Here is an 18258-nt window from a genome sequence, read left to right as displayed (position 1 = left end):
TTTTTGCCCAAAAACCTGAAAATACAAGTGAGCGGAGCCCCCCCTTATGTGCCTGATGAGGGAGGTCCAAATGACTGGTGCCCATAGTAACTCACCCAGCCCCTGCCCGCTGCCCAGCCCGGCCGCCATGCACAGGAGGGTCAGGTACCCCAGGGGCCTCCGCTCCATCGTCCTCTTCCTTCACGTCGTTGTATAAAATAAGTGAATCAAGAAATTCGGGTCCTGTCCTGCGGAATATGATGCGTCTCTGTGTGATGGCGGGATGTTTACCTGTGCCTGGGGCTCCCCCGGGTATAACGTGAGCTCTCATTAATTCCATGTGCAGACACCTGGGGCTCCACCACAAGCTGCTATTATTACATGTTATGTGAGCAGAGGTGTAAGCGGCGGCTACCGGGCCCCAAACCTGAAACGGGGCCCCCACCTATCATGAGCTGTGTCCTAGTGTACCTCCATATCAAGTGCCCTGAATCCAGGAATCATTACATGGGGACTCGAAAGAGATCACATAACACAACGATCTAAGGCCCTGTACACACTCGCAGCGTGTGCTGGAACGTCCGGCCCAAACGCTGACAACCGGTACTGAACTGACATGCCGAGCTCAGGTCCGGTTACCTGGACACATGTGTGAGGGGCTCACTATACATAATGATAGAAGGTGGGATATGACATCATCCAGTGCTTAAAGGGGGTCTCCATATTTTACAAAGCTGTCATCTATCAGAGAGAAAACCATGATGTAAAGGGAACCTGTCAGCAGGTTTCCTCCCCCCCCCCCAATTAACTACCAGCCCCTCAGATCAGGTATAAAATGTCCTTTCTAGAATTCCCTCTTTTATGTGAAATCTCACCCATTTACCTATAAAAAAAACTCTCCTCCAAAGTCATGTGATAATGAGCAGAGAAGAGTCATATTTTACCTGAGACGAGTCAAGGCTTCATGGGGAGGGTCATTTCAGACACCCCCATCTTCCATTCTATAGCACCAGGAAGCCTGCTGCTAGTGTCATATTAAACATCAGGCTTGTGGTTCTGTGATCTACAGAACCAGAGACATAGGCGGGAACTGGATCTTTATCTGTAGCTCATATTCTCAACAAACCTGATGCAATTTGAAAAATGAGAGTCTTATCTTAGATTTGACACCATGTTTCTATCATAGAACAGAGGACAGGAGCATCTGGTGAGACTCTCCAGCTGCAGCCTTTAAATTTGACTCATCTCAGGCAAATATGACTCTTCTCTGGTCACATAACTTTGAAGGAAATTTTTTTTAAAGGTAAGCGGGTGAGACTTCGCTTGAAAGAGGGAATTCTAGAAAGGAGGTTTCATCCTGTACCTTAGGGGCTGGGAGTTTAATTGGATAAATCCGCTGACAGGTTCTCTTTAGGTGGATCTCTGCATGATGCATGACGGCCTCGGATCAGGAGACTGACACATATGAGAAGTGTTGTTGACGACCTGGTTTTATGGCTCCCGGGAGAGGTTTCTAATTAAATCCTCTTCTTCCTTTCACGTCTTCCCATTGGATTTACAGATTTATAAAAAGCAGTTTCCCAGGATTGTGCAGCGCGGGGGGCGGATCACTCATGATAGATCCCGCACGATCAGGGATGCACTGACTGCACCGATATTGGAGGAGGCAGAAGTTTAGTGTGGGGGAAGCTTACAGAATGAACATTGTATAGTTGGAGGAGAGAGTCCACAGCAGCACAGAGTATTTCAGAAATAGAGTGGGCTGATATTGGAGGAGGTCATGGATTGGGAGAGACATCACGGATGGAAAAAGGGGCGTATTTTGTAGGAGATCATAGATAGAGCTATACTGTGGAGTGTTGTCTATGAATTCTATGCTACAAAATAATATTCAGCATATCTCCCAACTTATATTATATTAAAGCCCCCTCATATTGTGCCCCCCAGTAGCTCCTCCTCATATTGTGCCCCCCAGTAGCTCCTCCTCATATTGTGCCCCCCAGCAGCTCCTCCTCATATTGTGCTCCCCAGCAGCTCCTCCTCATATTGTGCTCCCCAGCAGCTCCTCCTCATATTGTGCTCCCCAGCAGCTCCTCCTCATATTGTGCCCCCAGCAGCTCCTCCTCATATTGTGCCCCCAGCAGCTCCTCCTCATATTGTGCCTCCCCCCAGCAGCTCCTCCTCATATTGTGCCCCCCAGCAGATCCCCCTCATATTGTTCCCTCCAGCAGCTCCCCCTCATATTGTGTCCCCCACCAGATCCCCCTCAAATGTTGTCCCACAGCAGCTCCTCCTCATATTGTGGCCTCTCATCTCCTCCTCATATTGTGCCCCCCAACAGATCCCCCTCATATGGTGTCCTGCAGCAGCTCCTCCTCATATTGTGCCCCCCCCCCCCAGCAGCTCCTCCTCATATTGTGCCCCCCCCCCCCAGCAGCTCCTCCTCATATTGTGTCCCGCAGCTCCTCCTACTTTGCCTCTAGCAGCTCCTCCTCTTATTGTGATCAGCCAGCAGCTCAGAGTATTTCAGGTTATGACTATTCTGATAATCTCACAACGGGCAGTAACGTGACCACTTGGGATGATGTAGCGAGTGCAGGGCAACGTGTGGGGAGGTAGAAGGACACAGACAGACAGTGTCCCCAGCAGCACAAAGTATTTCAGGAGATAAACATGCTGACATTAATGAGGGCTGCCTGGAATAACACAGAGAGACTCTCAGAAATAAGACAGATGCAGAGCTGGAGTGAAGATCGCGGCTGATCCGCCTGCAGCGCCGTCCATGTGACAAGACGCTACACGCAGGTCCCTGGGCTCCCTATTAACTTGTTTTTCCATGGCCTCCGCGTAATGACAGCGGCCGCCGTTACCCGGGGAAACCTGGCAGTGGCGCTTCTCTAATTACCGTCTATGGATTGTCGGTCTGGTGCTTTTTTTTTTATTTATAGACGTTTTTGACATCCGATTTTCCGATTATTTTAGTCTGAAACGCCTAATTAAATATCTCATAATTACAGAATGTTCTACCGTGACCCCCAAAAGGCAGAAGTAGATAAAAAATGTTCTTTTTTTTTAACTCAATAGCACCAATATGCGAAAAATTTCTGTCAGGTGCAATGGGGGCGGACCATTCCTGGCATGGGGTAACTGTCAGGGTAAACCTGATTTTAGACACTGGGGCAGATTTACTTACCCGGTCCATTCGCGATCCAGCGGCGCGTTCTCTGCGGTGGATTCGGGTCCGGCAGGGATTCACTAAGGCAGTTCCTCCGCCGTCCACCAGGTGGCGCTGCTGCGCTGAAGTTCCCCGTAATGCACTGAAGTACACCTGCCTATTCCTAGTGAAGGTAAGCACGAGTCCCGCAACACTTTTTTTTTTTTCTTTAAATGCGGCAGTTTTTCCGAATCTGTCGGGTTTTTGTTCGGCCACGCTCCTCGATTTCCGTTGCGTGCATGCCAGCGCCGATGCGCCACAATCCAATCGCGTGCGCCAAAATCCCGGGGCAATTCAGGGAAAATTGGCGCAAATCGGAAATATTCAGGTAACACGTAGGGAAAACGCGAATCGGGCCTTTAGTAAATGACCCCCATTGTCCCACTGATCGCAGAATTGTTGGAATTTTCTCTCTAGCCCCCACTATTCCAAAACAGTCAATGTAAATATTTTTGGAACTGTACAGTCATTTGGGTGGAGCCTGACTCCCTGCTCCGCCCCAGGACCGCCCATCTGTCAGTACAGAGTCTAATTAGCATAGTGTTAAGGTAGTTTCTGCATTCTTTGCCAGATGGGTTGGTCCTGAGCTGGAGCTGGCGTCCTGGCTCCACCCACCTGACGATGCAAGAATAAGAGAAAATTCCAATTATGACAAATCAATGGAGGAACCAAATTTTAATGGATTCAAACAAGTAGCCAAGCGAGGTGCTGGTCCTAGAAAGGGAACCAGATGCGTGAGGGGTTTAATTATAGAGCAAAATGAGCAACGTACCTATTACTTTATTATAGGGGCACTGACTATATGTAAATATGTAAATTAGTGAAATCTATAAATATGTAAAACAATTTGTCATACTGTACATATGTAAAAGGTAGAAAAGAGTTTTTATGCAGCTCACCCACTCGTCACACTTCTTAAGGAGGGGGTCCACACCGAGGAGATTCATTCGAACACGTATAGTTTGCCACGTGTGATGGAGTGCAGTCGCGTCCCACCGCTTGGACTGCGGGTAAGATTCAAAAATTTGGGAAGAAGGAGCAGACGCGGCACATCCTCTAAAACGTAGATCTTTATTGGAACATGTTAAAAAGTTACGGCAGGTAGAGGTATCGCCTACGCGTTTCGAGCACTTCCGTGCTCTTAGTCATGGCCATGACTAAGAGCACGGAAGTGCTCGAAACGCGTAGGCGATACCTCTACCTGCCGTAACTTTTTAACATGTTCCAATAAAGATCTACGTTTTAGAGGATGTGCCGCGTCTGCTCCTTCTTCCCAAATTTTTCATACTGTACATACCTATGGCAGAACCCTGGTGCTGTATTTCTGAACAGAGCTCAGTTCTGGTGCTGTATTTCTGTACAGCGCTTGGTTCTGGTGCTGTATTAATGTACAGAGCTTGGTTCTGGTGCTAAATATGTGTATGGAGCTCAGTTCTGGTGTTGTATTTATGTACAGAGCTTGGTTCTGATGCTATATATCTGTATGGAGCTCAGTTCTGTTACTGTATTTCCTTACAGAGCTTGGTTCTGGTGCTATATATCTTTAAAGAACTCAGTTCTTGTGCTGCATTTTTGGATGGAGCTTGGTTCTGGTGTTATATATCGGCATGGAGCTGTTCTGGGGCTGTATTTCTATACAAAGTTGGGTTCTGGCACTTTATTTCTGTATGGGGCTTACTTTGGTGCTATATTTATGTACTATTATAATAATTCATAAAAGGCAATATATTAGTTCAGTTCTGATGCTGTATGTATGTATTGAGTCAGATTATGTTGCCTTATTCTTGTTTTAAGCTTGGTTCTGGTGCTGTATGTCTGTACAGAACTCTATATGGGTGCTGTATTTCTGTATGAAGCTTGGTTCTAGGACTGTATTTCTGTATGAAGCTTTGTTCTGGTGCTGTATTTCTGTATGAAGATTGGTTCTGGTGCTGTATTTCTGTATGAAGCTCGGTTCTGGTGCTGTATTTCTGTATAAAGCTCGGTTCTGGTGCTTTATTTCTGTATGAAGCTCGGTTCTGGTGCTGTATTTCTGGATGAAACCCGGTTCTGGTGCTGTATTTCTTTATGAAGCTTGGTTCTGGTGCTGTATTTCTGTATGGAGCTCGTTTCTGGTATTTCTGAATGAAGCTCGGTTCTGGTGCTGTATTTCTGAATGAAGCTCGGTTCTGGTGCTGTATTTCTGAATGAAGCTCGGTTCTGGTGCTGTATTTCTGTATGAAGCTCGGTTCTGGTGCTGTATTTCTGTATGAAGCTCGGTTCTGGTGCTGTTTCTCTGTATGAAGCTTGGTTCTAGTGGTATGTTTGTGTACAGAACTCGGTTTTGGTGGGTATTTCTGTACAGAACCCGGTTCTGGTGCCATATTTCTGTATGTGCTTAGTTCTGTGCGGCACTATATTATAATATAAGGGGCACTACATAAAGGGATGGAGCCGCATACACTATAATACATCCGGAAGCATTGTATTACCGTAAATAGTTTTAATTTGAGGGGAACCAATGAACTGATAGTAACCAAACAATGGGGGATTTACCAGGTGAGTCATGTGATTATTTCTTGCCCCTCCCACTTTACTCGATAATCTTGGAAAATCCATTTAAACGATGTAATTAACCTTAGTGGGAGATCCAGGTGCAGAATCTTGGCAGCAGTACAAGTAGATTTGACATTAAAGGGTTTTTTTAGCTTAAAGTCCTCCCTGAGCCGACTGAATGTGAGCAGAGCTGCAGTAACACAGTTTGACCACTATACGAATAATGGAGCTGTTCTTCCAACTCCAAGTCAGAATCGTCTTTTTAGTGGAGGCACCAGATGTCGGCTATTTTGCGATACCCTCTACTATGGCTGGGGCCTTAATATAGCCCCATCACTCCCATGTCATAGTGATACCAGGGACAGCTGTGATGTCATAGTGATACCAGGAATATCTGTGATGTCATAGTGATACCAGGGACAGCTGTGATGTCATAGTGATACCAGGGACAGCTGTGATGTCATAGCGATACCAGGGACAGCTGTGATGTCATAGTGATACCAGGAATATCTGTGATGTCATAGTGATATCAGGAATAGCTGTGATGTCATAGTGATACCAGGGACAGCTGTGATGTCATAGTGATGCCGGGAATAGCTGTGATGTCATAGTGATACCAGGAATATCTGTGATGTCATAGTGATATCAGGAATAGCTGTGATGTCATAGTGATACCAGGGACAGCTGTGATGTCATAGTGATATCAGGAATATCTGTGATGTCATAGTGATACCAGGGACAGCTGTGATGTCATAGTGATATCAGGAATAGCTGTGATGTCATAGTGATACCAGGGACAGCTGTGATGTCATAGTAATACCGGGAATAGCTGTGACGTCATAGTGATACCAAGGACAGCTGTGATGTCATAGTGATACCAAGGACAGCTGTGATGTCATAGTGATACCAAGGACAGCTGTGATGTCATAGTGATACCAAGGACAGCTGTGACGTCATAGTGATACCAAGGACAGCTGTGACGTCATAGTGATACCAAGGACAGCTGTGATGTCATAGTGATACCAAGGACAGCTGTGACGTCATAGTGATACCAAGGACAGCTGTGATGTCATAGTGATATCAGGAATAGCTGTGATGTCATAGTGATACCAAGGACAGCTGTGATGTCATAGTGATACCAGGAATAGCTGTGATGTCATAGTGATACCGGGAATAGCTGTGATGTCATAGTGATACCAAGGACAGCTGTGATGTCATAGTGATACCAAGGACAGCTGTGATGTCATAGTGATACCAAGGACAGTTGTGATGTCATAGTGATACCAGGAATAGCTGTGATGTCAGTGATACCAGGAATAGCTGTGATGTCATAGTGATACCGGGAATAGCTGTGATGTCATAGTGATACCGGGAATAGCTGTGAAGTCATAGTGATACCGGGAATAGCTGTGATGTCATAGTGATACCGGGAATAGCTGTGAAGTCATGGTGATACCGGGAATAGCTGTGAAGTCGTAGTGATACCGGGAATAGCTGTGAAGTCATGGTGATACCGGGAATAGCTGTGAAGTCGTAGTGATACCGGGAATAGCTGAGGTCATAGTGATACCAGGAATAGCTGTGATGTCATAGTGATACCAGGGACAGCTGTGATGTCATAGTGATACCAGGGACAGCTGTGATGTCATAGTGATACCAGGAATAGCTGTGATGTCATAGTGATACCAAGGACAGCTGTGATGTCATAGTGATACCAGGAATAGCTGTGATGTCATAGTGATACCAAGGACAGCTGTGATGTCATAGTGATACCAGGAATAGCTGTGATGTCATAGTGATACCAAGGACAGCTGTGATGTCATAGTGATATCAGGGACAGCTGTGATGTCATAGTGATACCAGGAATAGCTGTGATGTCATAGTGATACCAAGGACAGCTGTGATGTCATAGTGATACCAGGAATAGCTGTGATGTCATAGTGATACCGGGAAAGCTGAGGTCATAGTGATATCAGTAATTCCCGTGACCTCAGTGTACAATGACGTCACGTAAATCTGTGAGCCTTGGATAATACAATGAGCTGGGATCTCCTTTATGTTGGTTTTATCACGGTGTGGATGGCGGCCGCTCATCTCTATAGAGATCCCGAGATACATTGTATCGAGCGGATTATTCAATTCAAATTTCAATTCACCGGCAGCCACCAGAGATAGTGAAAATGGAAAAGCCCTGACACCTACACGCCTGCTCCAGTGTGGTGACTTATCCACAGATGTGACAGGACTACAGCTCCCAGCATGCCCTCCGCGCAGGTAACATCCGGGGCCCGGCGCCGCGCGCTGACAACAACAATCATCACTCTCCGCGGCGCAGCTCCGGATCCGCCCTCTTTCCGCCTCACCACGCCCCCTCCTCCCCCGCCTACGGCGCGCCGGGCCAATCAGAGCGCCGCACACGTGACGAGCGTTCCGTGCGATGACCTCATCTCTGGTGTGGGATGACGTCAAATTCAAGATGGATGGAATCACGGCGGCAGGAGAGCGCCGATGACATTTTGCGTATCGGAGCGCGCGGAACCGTTACGGGCAGCCCTCCCGCGAGCCGCGGGGTGACGGTAAGTGTCTCCCGGCTTCCCCAACCCGCTCCCGAGCTGCTGTCATGAGGCCGTCGTGTGCCTGACGTAACTGTGAGGGGCTCGCGCCATCTCTGCGCTCCTTCTCCCCTCTCCCCGAGCTGCCCGCGCGCCTCCCGCCCTCCTCTAGCAGCCGTCAGCTCGCCTGCCTCCTTTTCCCCCACCACACACCCTTCTGTTGATACAGCCGCCACTGCGCATGCGCTGCTTGCTCGCTCCTGCCAAAATGGCGGCGTTTTGCGCCTGCGCAGTGCCCCCAGCGAGCGCTGTGGAGTAGTTCTGGAGGATTCCGTTGGGAGTTTACTGCGCTTGCGTAAAGATTCCCTCAGCGTATCTTTTTTTTTTTTTTTTTTCCATTATATATGTCATGTGACACTAAGCTCGCTATTCTGATTGGATAATGCCCTGGAACGGGTTCATTTGTCTCCAGCTGCGTCGCCATGTTTGCGTCGCCCTTCTTTTACGTTTCTATTACGTTTTGTCTTCGAAATAATGGCGGCGGCTCGTCAATTACGTGGCTGAATGTGATGTTTTAGTTGCTGGGGAGGTCACAGATTCTGGATGGTTCTATAGATTTAATTATTGCATAAAAATACTTAAAGGGGCAGCATCACTGTGTAAATTTCAAGTGACTTTATTTCTGAAGTTTTTACACACAAAGGGAGGACATATGGGCACTTCTACAATTTGCAGGACCAGTCATGTGACACCTGTATGACATCACTGCTTCCTAGTAAAGATGAGCGGACCCTATGGACGTGTTTAGCCACCTGACCCGGATATATTGCCGGCCACACCCCCTTGCCAATTATAGCCATAGCTAGTTGCGTCAATTTGCCGAACTGGCTGATAAGTCCTATGATAAGCAATATGTCTGGGACACGCGGCCAAACTCGGCCCACTCATCTCTAATTCCTAGTACTGCTCTAGGTTTTCCAGCTACTATGAGGACACGTTCACACGTTGCGTTTTGTTCTGCGTTTTCATTGCGTTTGAAACGCATTACAACAGCTGAGGAGAAGTGATTTGCCTAATTACATTACTGTTTACATTTGTTAACTCATGTGTTAACAAAACGCATATGTTATGTTAACATCGCCTTTATGATGCGTTTTGTAAACACAAATGTTAACAATAATTTTATTAGGCAAATCACCTCTCCTTAGCGTCTGTAATGCATTTTAAACGCAACAAAACGCCAAGTGTGAACGCGCTCTCACGTTTCGCACGAGGATCCACGTGATCACAGTTATCTGGATATCTCAAAGAAAAAGGGGTTGCATTTGTCCGTGCTTCTACGCCGATTTTCTGGCGAAGAAGGACTAAAATAATAACAATTTCTTGTGCATTGCAAGAAATTGTGGGTTTTTTTGCGCCTTTGTCGACTTTTGTTGTGTTTGGACTGAGGAGGCCACCCATGGGATGCAGTGGGCCCCGTGACCCTCCAGGCCCAGAAAACGGAAGTACTGGAGTTTGAGTGGAATAAGTGTTGGATTTTTTATTTTTTATTTTTCTCTACAGCACTTAGAAAACTTCTTTACGTAATGATGTATTTATAATAATGTGCCCTTCCTAGAACAGTTACTGGATTATTGTTCTTTCCTTCCCCCCTTAGGTCAGTCGGGACAATGGACGGACTTCTGCATTATGTGAATCCGGCTCACGCCATCTCTCTGCTGAGCGCGTTGAATGAGGAGCGGCTGAAAGGTCAACTCTGTGACGTCCTCCTCATCGTCGGGGACCAGAAATTTCGAGCCCATAAAAATGTCCTGGCTGCGAGCAGCGAATATTTCCACAGCCTCTTCATGGACAAAAACAACGAGACGCAAAACGTCTTTCAGCTGGACTTCTGCGAAGCCGATGCCTTCGACAACGTCCTAAACTACATCTACTCCTCATCGTTGTTTTCTGAGAAGGGAAGTCTCGCAGCGATACAAGAACTGGGCTACAGTCTAGGTATCAGTTTTCTGACCAATATCCTTTCCAAAACTCCTCAAGCGCCGTTTTCTTCATGCAAGAAACCCAGATACCACGAAGAGGATGACGGTGGAACGTCACAAAGGAGCGTCATAGTCTGTCAAAACAAAGATGCGCTGGGCAGGGATGTTGGTAATTTACATCATGACAAGGGTCAGGCATCAAGGCCGTCGTCTTCTACAGGAAGAGCGAGTTCTGCTCGGCATCACATGAGAAACTCTGACTCTCTCTCCAGCTTCTTGGCTTCTGAACGGAAGTGGCACGGGGCCTCTGAGCAAAGCGGCTCGTCGAAAAGGAAAAGTTTCCCACACCAGAATACTTGTGAAGAAAATGACTACGATGACGGTAATGAGGACCATCCAGCCACGTCCGGCTTGTCAAGGGCAAACGTATTGGAAATGTTCAAGAAGAAAATGGTGCCAACATCTTACGGGTCACTGGAGTCCTCTTTTCCTGCACCAACCACTGAAAGTGTGAGTCCACAAATTAAAGAGGAGGATGACGACATGAACTATTATCGAGGCGTCCCAGATCCTCCCACTAATACGTCAAGCCAACAGATTGACCGCAGTGGCCCGCTAGTTAAGAGTCTTCTGAGAAGATCCCTCTCCATGGACAGCCCGGTGCCCGCTTACTCACAAGTTGCTGATTTTCATTCCCCTCAAGAGACTCTTTCCTCTTTTAAAGGCAGCACAAAAGAGGAGGTGCCCAGTGGGATGTCTCGTAGGCACATATTGAAAGGATTTGTAGATAGAAACAGAGAAAAATCATCAGAACTCATACGACCTACCGCAACGTACTCACCCGTTTCTGAACTTGAAAGAGATATTCGTATAAAGACCGAACCCAATAGTCCTGCATCAGAACCGTCAGAGATACTTCGGGTGACTGTGGGGGATCAAGCACAAAGTAGAGTTACCAAGCTGGAGGAGGAGGCCCCTGTGATCAGGGTTAATAAGAGAAAGTTTCCAGCTGATCGAAGACCCCAACCCAGAAGAATTAAACTGAAAGAAAGTGGTTCTCCAGAGCTGGATGGTAACATGGAGGAAGAAAGCGGAGCTGCCGATCGCTTCTCCGATTCTGACGACAGCCATGAAATGAGCATAGCGTTACCAGAGATGCACCACGACAAGAAATTCAAATGCAAACATTGCCTTAAAATTTTCCGATCGACGGCAGGTCTGAATCGTCACATGAACATGTACCACAACCCGGAGAAACCTTACTCGTGTGACATTTGCTTCAAAAGGTTCCACACCAACTTCAAAGTGTGGACGCACTGTCAGACGCAGCACGGGATCGTGAAGAACCCGTCACCGGCATCCAGCGCACAGAGCGTCTTGGATGAAAAGTTCCAAAGAAAGTTAATAGACATTGTAAGAGAAAGGGAAATCAAAAAAGCACTTATCTATAAGCTGAGAAGAGGCAAATCGGGCTTCGCCGGATCAGCAAGTAGCCAAGCACAAGCCTTGAAACGAAGTCTCAGATCGAGAAGTAAATCTGCTTATACTTGTACCTATTGTGGGAAGTCTTATCGCTTCTTATCTCAATTTAAGCAGCACTGCAAAATGCATCCAGGGGAAAAGTCTCCCTACGGCAACAAACAACTACGGCCTAAAGTGCCGTCGCCTCCAAAGAGTCCAGAAGATGACGCTGAGGTATTTCGATGCAGACACTGCAACTTAAAGTTGTCTTCATTTGTCGAACAGGGAAACCACGAGCGGATGTGTAGGAACGCGACGCTGTGTCCATACTGTAGCCTTCGATTTGCTACTCCAGAACTTAAGAATGAGCACGATGCAAAGTGCGAGTACAAGAAGCTCACGTGTCTGGAGTGTATGAGGACATTCAAATCGTCTTTCAGTATTTGGCGTCATCAAGTAGAAGTTCATAACCAAAACACGATGGCCCCGACGGAAAATTTCTCCCTACCATTGCTCGAACACAACGGGGAAATCAACAATATGCCACGGCTGCCGCCTTTACCCGAACCTAGCAAGGGGAATAGCTTTCTTGTATCAAAGGATGACGGGGTATACAGCGACTCTTCAGAACATCTGAACTTTGATTCGGAGGACTCCACCTGTCTCCCCGAAGATCTCAGCGTTTCCAAGCAATTCGACGTGCAAATCAAGGAAGAACCTTCGGATGAAATGGTTGACGGCACAGAGGCTATGTATGGCCACAAAGATGATGAACCGCCGCCTGAACGCGGGGTGTGGTCATGTGAAAAGTGCGGCAAAATGTTTACCGTTCACAAGCAGCTAGAGCGTCACCAGGAGCTACTGTGCTCTGTCAAACCTTTCATTTGTCACGTGTGTAACAAAGCTTTCCGAACTAACTTCCGCCTCTGGAGTCACTTTCAGTCACATATGGCACAGGGGGAAGAATCTGCTTTTAGAGAACCAGAAGGGAGTGCTCCGGTTAGCTCCCCATCACCACCACCTCCACCACCACCTCCTCCACCACCACCACCTCCTCCTCCTCCACCCCCAGCACTACCACCTCCTCCTCCTCTCAAAATGCAACCCATAGACCCAGAGAGGCGCAAAGCCATTCCAGAGAAACCCAGTCCCACAGAAAAAATGTTTGCTCCACAGGAATCCGATACCCTCTTCTACCACGCTCCACCTCTATCAGCCATTACCTTCAAACGGCAGTTTATGTGTAAGCTGTGTCACAGGACCTTTAAGACCGCCTTCAGTTTATGGAGTCACGAGCAGACACACAACTGAACCTATGGTGCTGCGGTTGGGTGGGCAGATAACCATTCCTAGCCAAAATAAGACCCTGAAGTCCACCAAAAAAAACTTTAATCCTTCTTGGACTCGAATACCATTTCCCCGCCCGCATGTGGTCCTCGGACACAGATATTTTGTGGAACTTTAATTTAACCTAGATCCTTGGATAAGCCGGTTAGTGGACAATGACCCGGTCTATTACCTTTTAGCAATAATCAATTTAGAGAACCTCAAGTTTGAGACGGGACGAGCGTTGCGGTGGACTGATGCTGTGCTCCGTAGGTTACCCGCGTTAGATGGTAGCGTCGTCGTAACTGACCAATGAAACGACGGAGCTTCTTTTGTAGTCGCCCTTTGTCGTAGAGAAGACAAAGGCCTCGCTCTTACTGTAACCTCTTTGTATGAGATCTGAGAATACATTTGCATTGAAAAGTAGTGTTATTTTAATTTTTTTTTTCCTATTTCGCACCGATTCCACCTGTTTCGGAGATCCGAGTCACCTTTTGCATTTTTATTTTTTTAATTCTCTGTAGCACAATTTTTCAGTGGTAATTCCCCAGGTCTATGACTGGGCCCCGATGCTGTGTGTGTGCGATTTACCTGACTTTTTTGTTTGTGTGTTTTTTGTGGATTTCGGAACTGGAACTCTGTAAATTTTGAATAGTCGAAATGAAATATACGAAGCACAATTTGAAGTCTCTCCGTCTCTCATCGTAACTTGGCTCTAGTCTTTTATATGAGATATATAGTTACCAATAGCTGCAGGAAGGAAGTTTCTAGTAGGTCACAGACGGGTTCATGGTTTGGGCCGGCAAACGTTAGGTTAGGTGTCCGGGTTATCTATGATTTCTGTGTGTCCCTGACTCTAACCCTCCCCCTTCCACTATGAATTATTGGCTCATACTGATTGTAGTAGGGAGCAATGGCGATCTGGAGGAAGGGGCTCGTAACATAGGTGACGGATTTGGGAAGCCAGGGCTTTGCACAACCAACACGCTGACAAGTTTGAAAGCCCAAACTTGACCATGAGTTTTAGGGCCCACAATGGAGTTAGTTTCGAAACTCGTTCTATGTGCATGGGAATTACTGGATCGGACCTATAACTACTGGACCGACAGGCTAAGTTTAGTATAGCAGTTCTGGCTTATAGATACTGAGGTCGTTGAAGAAGAAGCTTTCTCATGGGCAAAGCGTTGAAGGCTTGTTCTTCGAGTTCTGTGCAAATTCTTAAAACCTTTACATACAACAGGGGGTTCACCTCTTATGCAAGGTCTCTGATCTTATGGATCCCATTGAGACTACAGACCCTTTATATGGGATTGTTCCTATGGCAGCTGGAGCTCGAGGCCACAGTATTGTAGTTGTGTTACGCTGCTATACGTGGTGGACGGAAGGGGGCAGCCATGGATGGACAGAGTTTACGAAAATTCTGGTAGACTTGCGTTTGGTTGTAGTCCCTCTCTCAGGTCACATCAGTATTACACGTCATTCGTATTTATTCTTCTGCGGTAGAAGAGAAAGATGTCGCTCGCTCAGTTTCTTACTAAAACGCAGTTTAGATGTGGCCATCGATATATTTAGCGGTAAAGACCTTTTCGATACCCAGGCCTCCCCGTAGTGTTGCAGGTAATGCCTCTTTGTCAATGTCTACATTGGCCACCATAGAAAGTCAAGGTTGCAGCAGGCGGCTTCAATGTGTGACTTGCCCCCCCCCCCCCCCCTTAAAGTTAAAGGGGTTCTCCGGAGGTGGAAAAACATGGCTGCAGTCTTTGAAAAACAGCGCCTCACCTGACCATGGGTAGTGTGTGGTATTGCAACTAAGCTCCATTCATTTCTATACAGCTGAGCTGCAGTACTGGCAGTAACCATGGTCAGGTGTGGTGCTGTTTTTGGAAGACTGCAGCCATGTTTTTCCACCTCCTGAGAACCCCTTTAAGGCTTCCCTTAAAGTTCTGCTTTGTCCCAACCACCAAAAGCAAAGTTATTCTTGTCCCTGCATTGCTTCATGCACCTGCAACCTCTCGTAGAGACTCCTTCCCAGATTTACGGGCACTTTTGAATTTTCTTTCTAGCCCCCACGGTTGCTGAGATATTAGTCCCAGTGTATGACCGTTGCAATCCTCTTCACGGTCAGAGAGGAGGAGCTGGAGCAGAGGTTTTTGTGTTATGATAAATACTAAGACACTGAGAGAACAGTCTGTGTCTGATATTATCATCCTCTTTACTGTCAGAGAGGAGGTGCTGGAGCAGAGGAGGGAGGGGCTTGTTTTATGATCCTCTTAGTATCTTGGTATTTATCATAACACACAAACCTCTGCTCCAGCTCCTCCTCTCTGACCGTGAAGTGGATTGCAACGGTCATACACTGGGACTAGTATCTCAGCAACCGTGGGGGCTAGAAAGAAAATTCAAAGTGCCACAGCCGCTACATTATGGTATAATCCACATGTGCGACACGGTGAAAGGTCCACTCTAAAACGCATCTGGCACCAGGTCTGGCGACCTAAAACCAGCAATGGGTATTTTTGCTGCTGGGGTATTCTCATCTGGGCATTCAATTTTAGGTCATCTGCCAAACACATAAAATTTCTCAAGTGCATATTATTAATAAAATAATTAGCAGTGAAAAGATAATTTCGTATAAATGTAGCCATGTTGTCTTTGGACACGACCACCCCCACACTTTGGCAGCGGTGGCCACACATTCGTCATTGAAGCGCCCGACCACTCGGATTCAGCGTTCATTACCGCAGTGTGTGGCACGTGCGGTAACTCCTTGGCGTTTCATGTGCAAAGACTGTTTCTTTGTGCACTCACGTTGGCAGCGGTGGTCGTATCCAAGGACAACAATCTTGTTTTTACATTTAGAGGAAATTATCTTAACACTGTTACATTATATTTTTTAAGAGCTGAAGAAATGTATGTATATGGCAGATGAATTTAATGAAATGTCCATGCCCAGATGAGAATAACCCTTAAAGGGAGTGAAGTCTCATGTACACAATGGAACCTCTGTGGTGACATAGTACACAGCCCCTAAACCACATCTAGACCACCAGCTCCACACTGTAATTCCTTACACAACATCCTGGTCGGCGCTTGTACACATGAGCGGATTACAACACCCACATTTATAGAGATGCAATGTATCGCCCAGAGCAGTAACCGGGTCACCTACAGCCTCGTAGTGTAATTTTCTTTCCGCTGCGCTCCATGGGACGCAGGGGTTTCGGGTCTCTGGACGCTCACGTGGCTCCGCAGTTTGAGAGACACATTTATCAGAAGTGAGAGCAGAACTGTTCTAGTTGCCCATGACAACCAATCAGAGCTCCGCTTTCATTTTCCCTCAGCTGGTTATAAAATGAAAGCTGAGCTCTGATTGGTTTCCATGGGCAACTACAACAGTTTTGCCTCAGAAGCTTCTGATAAATCTCCCGTGTGTAAGAGGTAATAACACGGCACATCGTCCTATAGTTTCTCTTCCTGGGCTGGGCCAATTATGTGATTGCATCATTCTAGCACCTCCCCCGCGGAGCGCAGATCTAGCCTTTACTGTGTTTCACCTGATGCATAGAGTCAGATTAATGACCTGAGTGCAGCAGTCGTTGTGAGGACCAGGGAGCGAAGGTTATGTAATGGCTTATCTAATGTTTTAGGTTTTTTGTTTTTTTTTTTAACCTAAAAATCTTAATATTTTGTAAAACTGACAACTAACATCGATACGGAAATGAACCAGAACAAGGAATTCCATAAAAAATTTTTAAAAAATGTTTTCATGTGGACTGAATTGCTTGGCCGCAATAGATGTGGGTGGGTCTATTCTTCTAGATTCGGTTACCCAAATAAACCCTACCGAAAAAAAGAGATCAGTTCCTAAAGCTGATATTTAAAGGGTTTGTCCAGAGGCGGAAAAAAGGGGATATTTTTCTTCCCAAAACAGCGCCACACCTGACCCATGGTTGGTGCTGGTACTGCATAGAGATGAAGGGAGCTCAGTTGCATTACCGCGCACCACCCCTGGTCAGGAGAGGCGCTTTACCACACATAAAGGGGGCCCCGGGGGATGTGTTCCTACACTAGTCCTCCAGAGCAGATGAGATCACATTGTAGCGGCATAGAGGGAACTTAAGCCCTGAATTGTAGTGGATGAGAGCGGTGGTCATGAAGATGAACCCTTAAAGGGCTGTTCTATCAATAGCAGATGATGCGACCCTTCTCATTGCCCAAGTGTTTCGATCTAGTGATGGAATTAGAATGTTGCGATGGCCACTGGATAGTTTCGGTAGGACAAGTAGCCATCTAGGTAGTCCTGGCGAAACGCACCAAAATATCCACGGATTTTCATCCTGTAAATGGAGCTGGATAGGTTTATCTATTGTTCTAGAACTTTTTCGCTGTTGATTCTATATAATGTTTGTATTTGTGCAAATATTGATCGATCAGGTTTATATTAAACAAAGTATAATATGACATAATTGTTCGGAATTTTTCCCACTTAATGAGACTCCTATTTTGTAATTGACTCGTTTGAATAAAACCTTTTAATGAGCAAATTCTTTCTCTGTTCAAAAAGTTGTTCTACACCCATTCCACGGATTGCGGTTACTAAATTTTACCATAGAGCAGAGCAGAAAGGTCATATGATTGGGCAGAGTGTAATACTACATTGTACCTGTAGAGGCCACTGCAGGGAAGTTGTGCAATTCCACCAGATGATCCCTGAAGGTCTGAGAGGACAGATGATCACTAATCAACCAATAACAAGGGAGGGTTCTTTTGGGTCATCTTTTTAGGACGAATTTGTAGTGTAACTTTATTTATAATTTCCCATCAATTTACATATTTATCCTTTACTGATCCAGAGTTACATCCAGTATTATACCCCGGAGCTGCACTCACTATTCTGCTGCTGGTGCAGTCACTGTGTACATACATGACATTACTTATCCTGTACTGATCCTGAGTTACATCCTGTATTATACCCCAGAGCTGCACTCACTATTCTGCTGCTGGTGCAGTCACTGTGTACATACATGACATTACTTATCCTGTACTGATCCTGAGTTACATCCTGTATTATACCCCAGAGCTGCACTCACTATTCTGCTGCTGGTGCAGTCACTGTGTACATACATGACATTACTTATCCTGTACTGATCCTGAGTTACATCCTGTATTATACCCCAGAGCTGCACTCACTATTCTGCTGCTGGTGCAG

At 46.4% G+C, this 18258-nt stretch overlaps 2 protein-coding genes across 2 annotated transcripts in view; one reads left to right on the top strand and one right to left on the bottom strand.

The window, feature by feature from the left end:
- UMODL1 (uromodulin like 1) overlaps nt 1–8054 on the bottom strand; it is a 51917-nt gene extending 43863 nt beyond the window's left edge. The window contains exon 1 of the mRNA XM_072133538.1: nt 7931–8054. The gene's annotated coding sequence lies outside the window, so the exon portion shown is untranslated. The remainder of the gene's footprint in view (nt 1–7930) is intronic.
- ZBTB21 (zinc finger and BTB domain containing 21) lies at nt 8034–16239 on the top strand. Its single transcript, XM_072138823.1, has 2 exons — nt 8034–8304; nt 9938–16239. The coding sequence occupies exon 2, from the start codon at nt 9951–9953 to the stop codon at nt 13032–13034; it is 3084 nt and encodes a 1027-aa protein (XP_071994924.1). The 5' UTR covers nt 8034–8304; nt 9938–9950; the 3' UTR covers nt 13035–16239.
- The last annotated feature ends 2019 nt before the right edge of the window (nt 16240–18258 follow it).

Source organism: Engystomops pustulosus, chromosome 2 (assembly GCF_040894005.1).
Source record: "Engystomops pustulosus chromosome 2, aEngPut4.maternal, whole genome shotgun sequence".
NCBI classification, from domain to species: Eukaryota; Metazoa; Chordata; class Amphibia; order Anura; family Leptodactylidae; genus Engystomops; species Engystomops pustulosus.
This window is presented reverse-complemented; position numbering and strand designations above follow the sequence as displayed.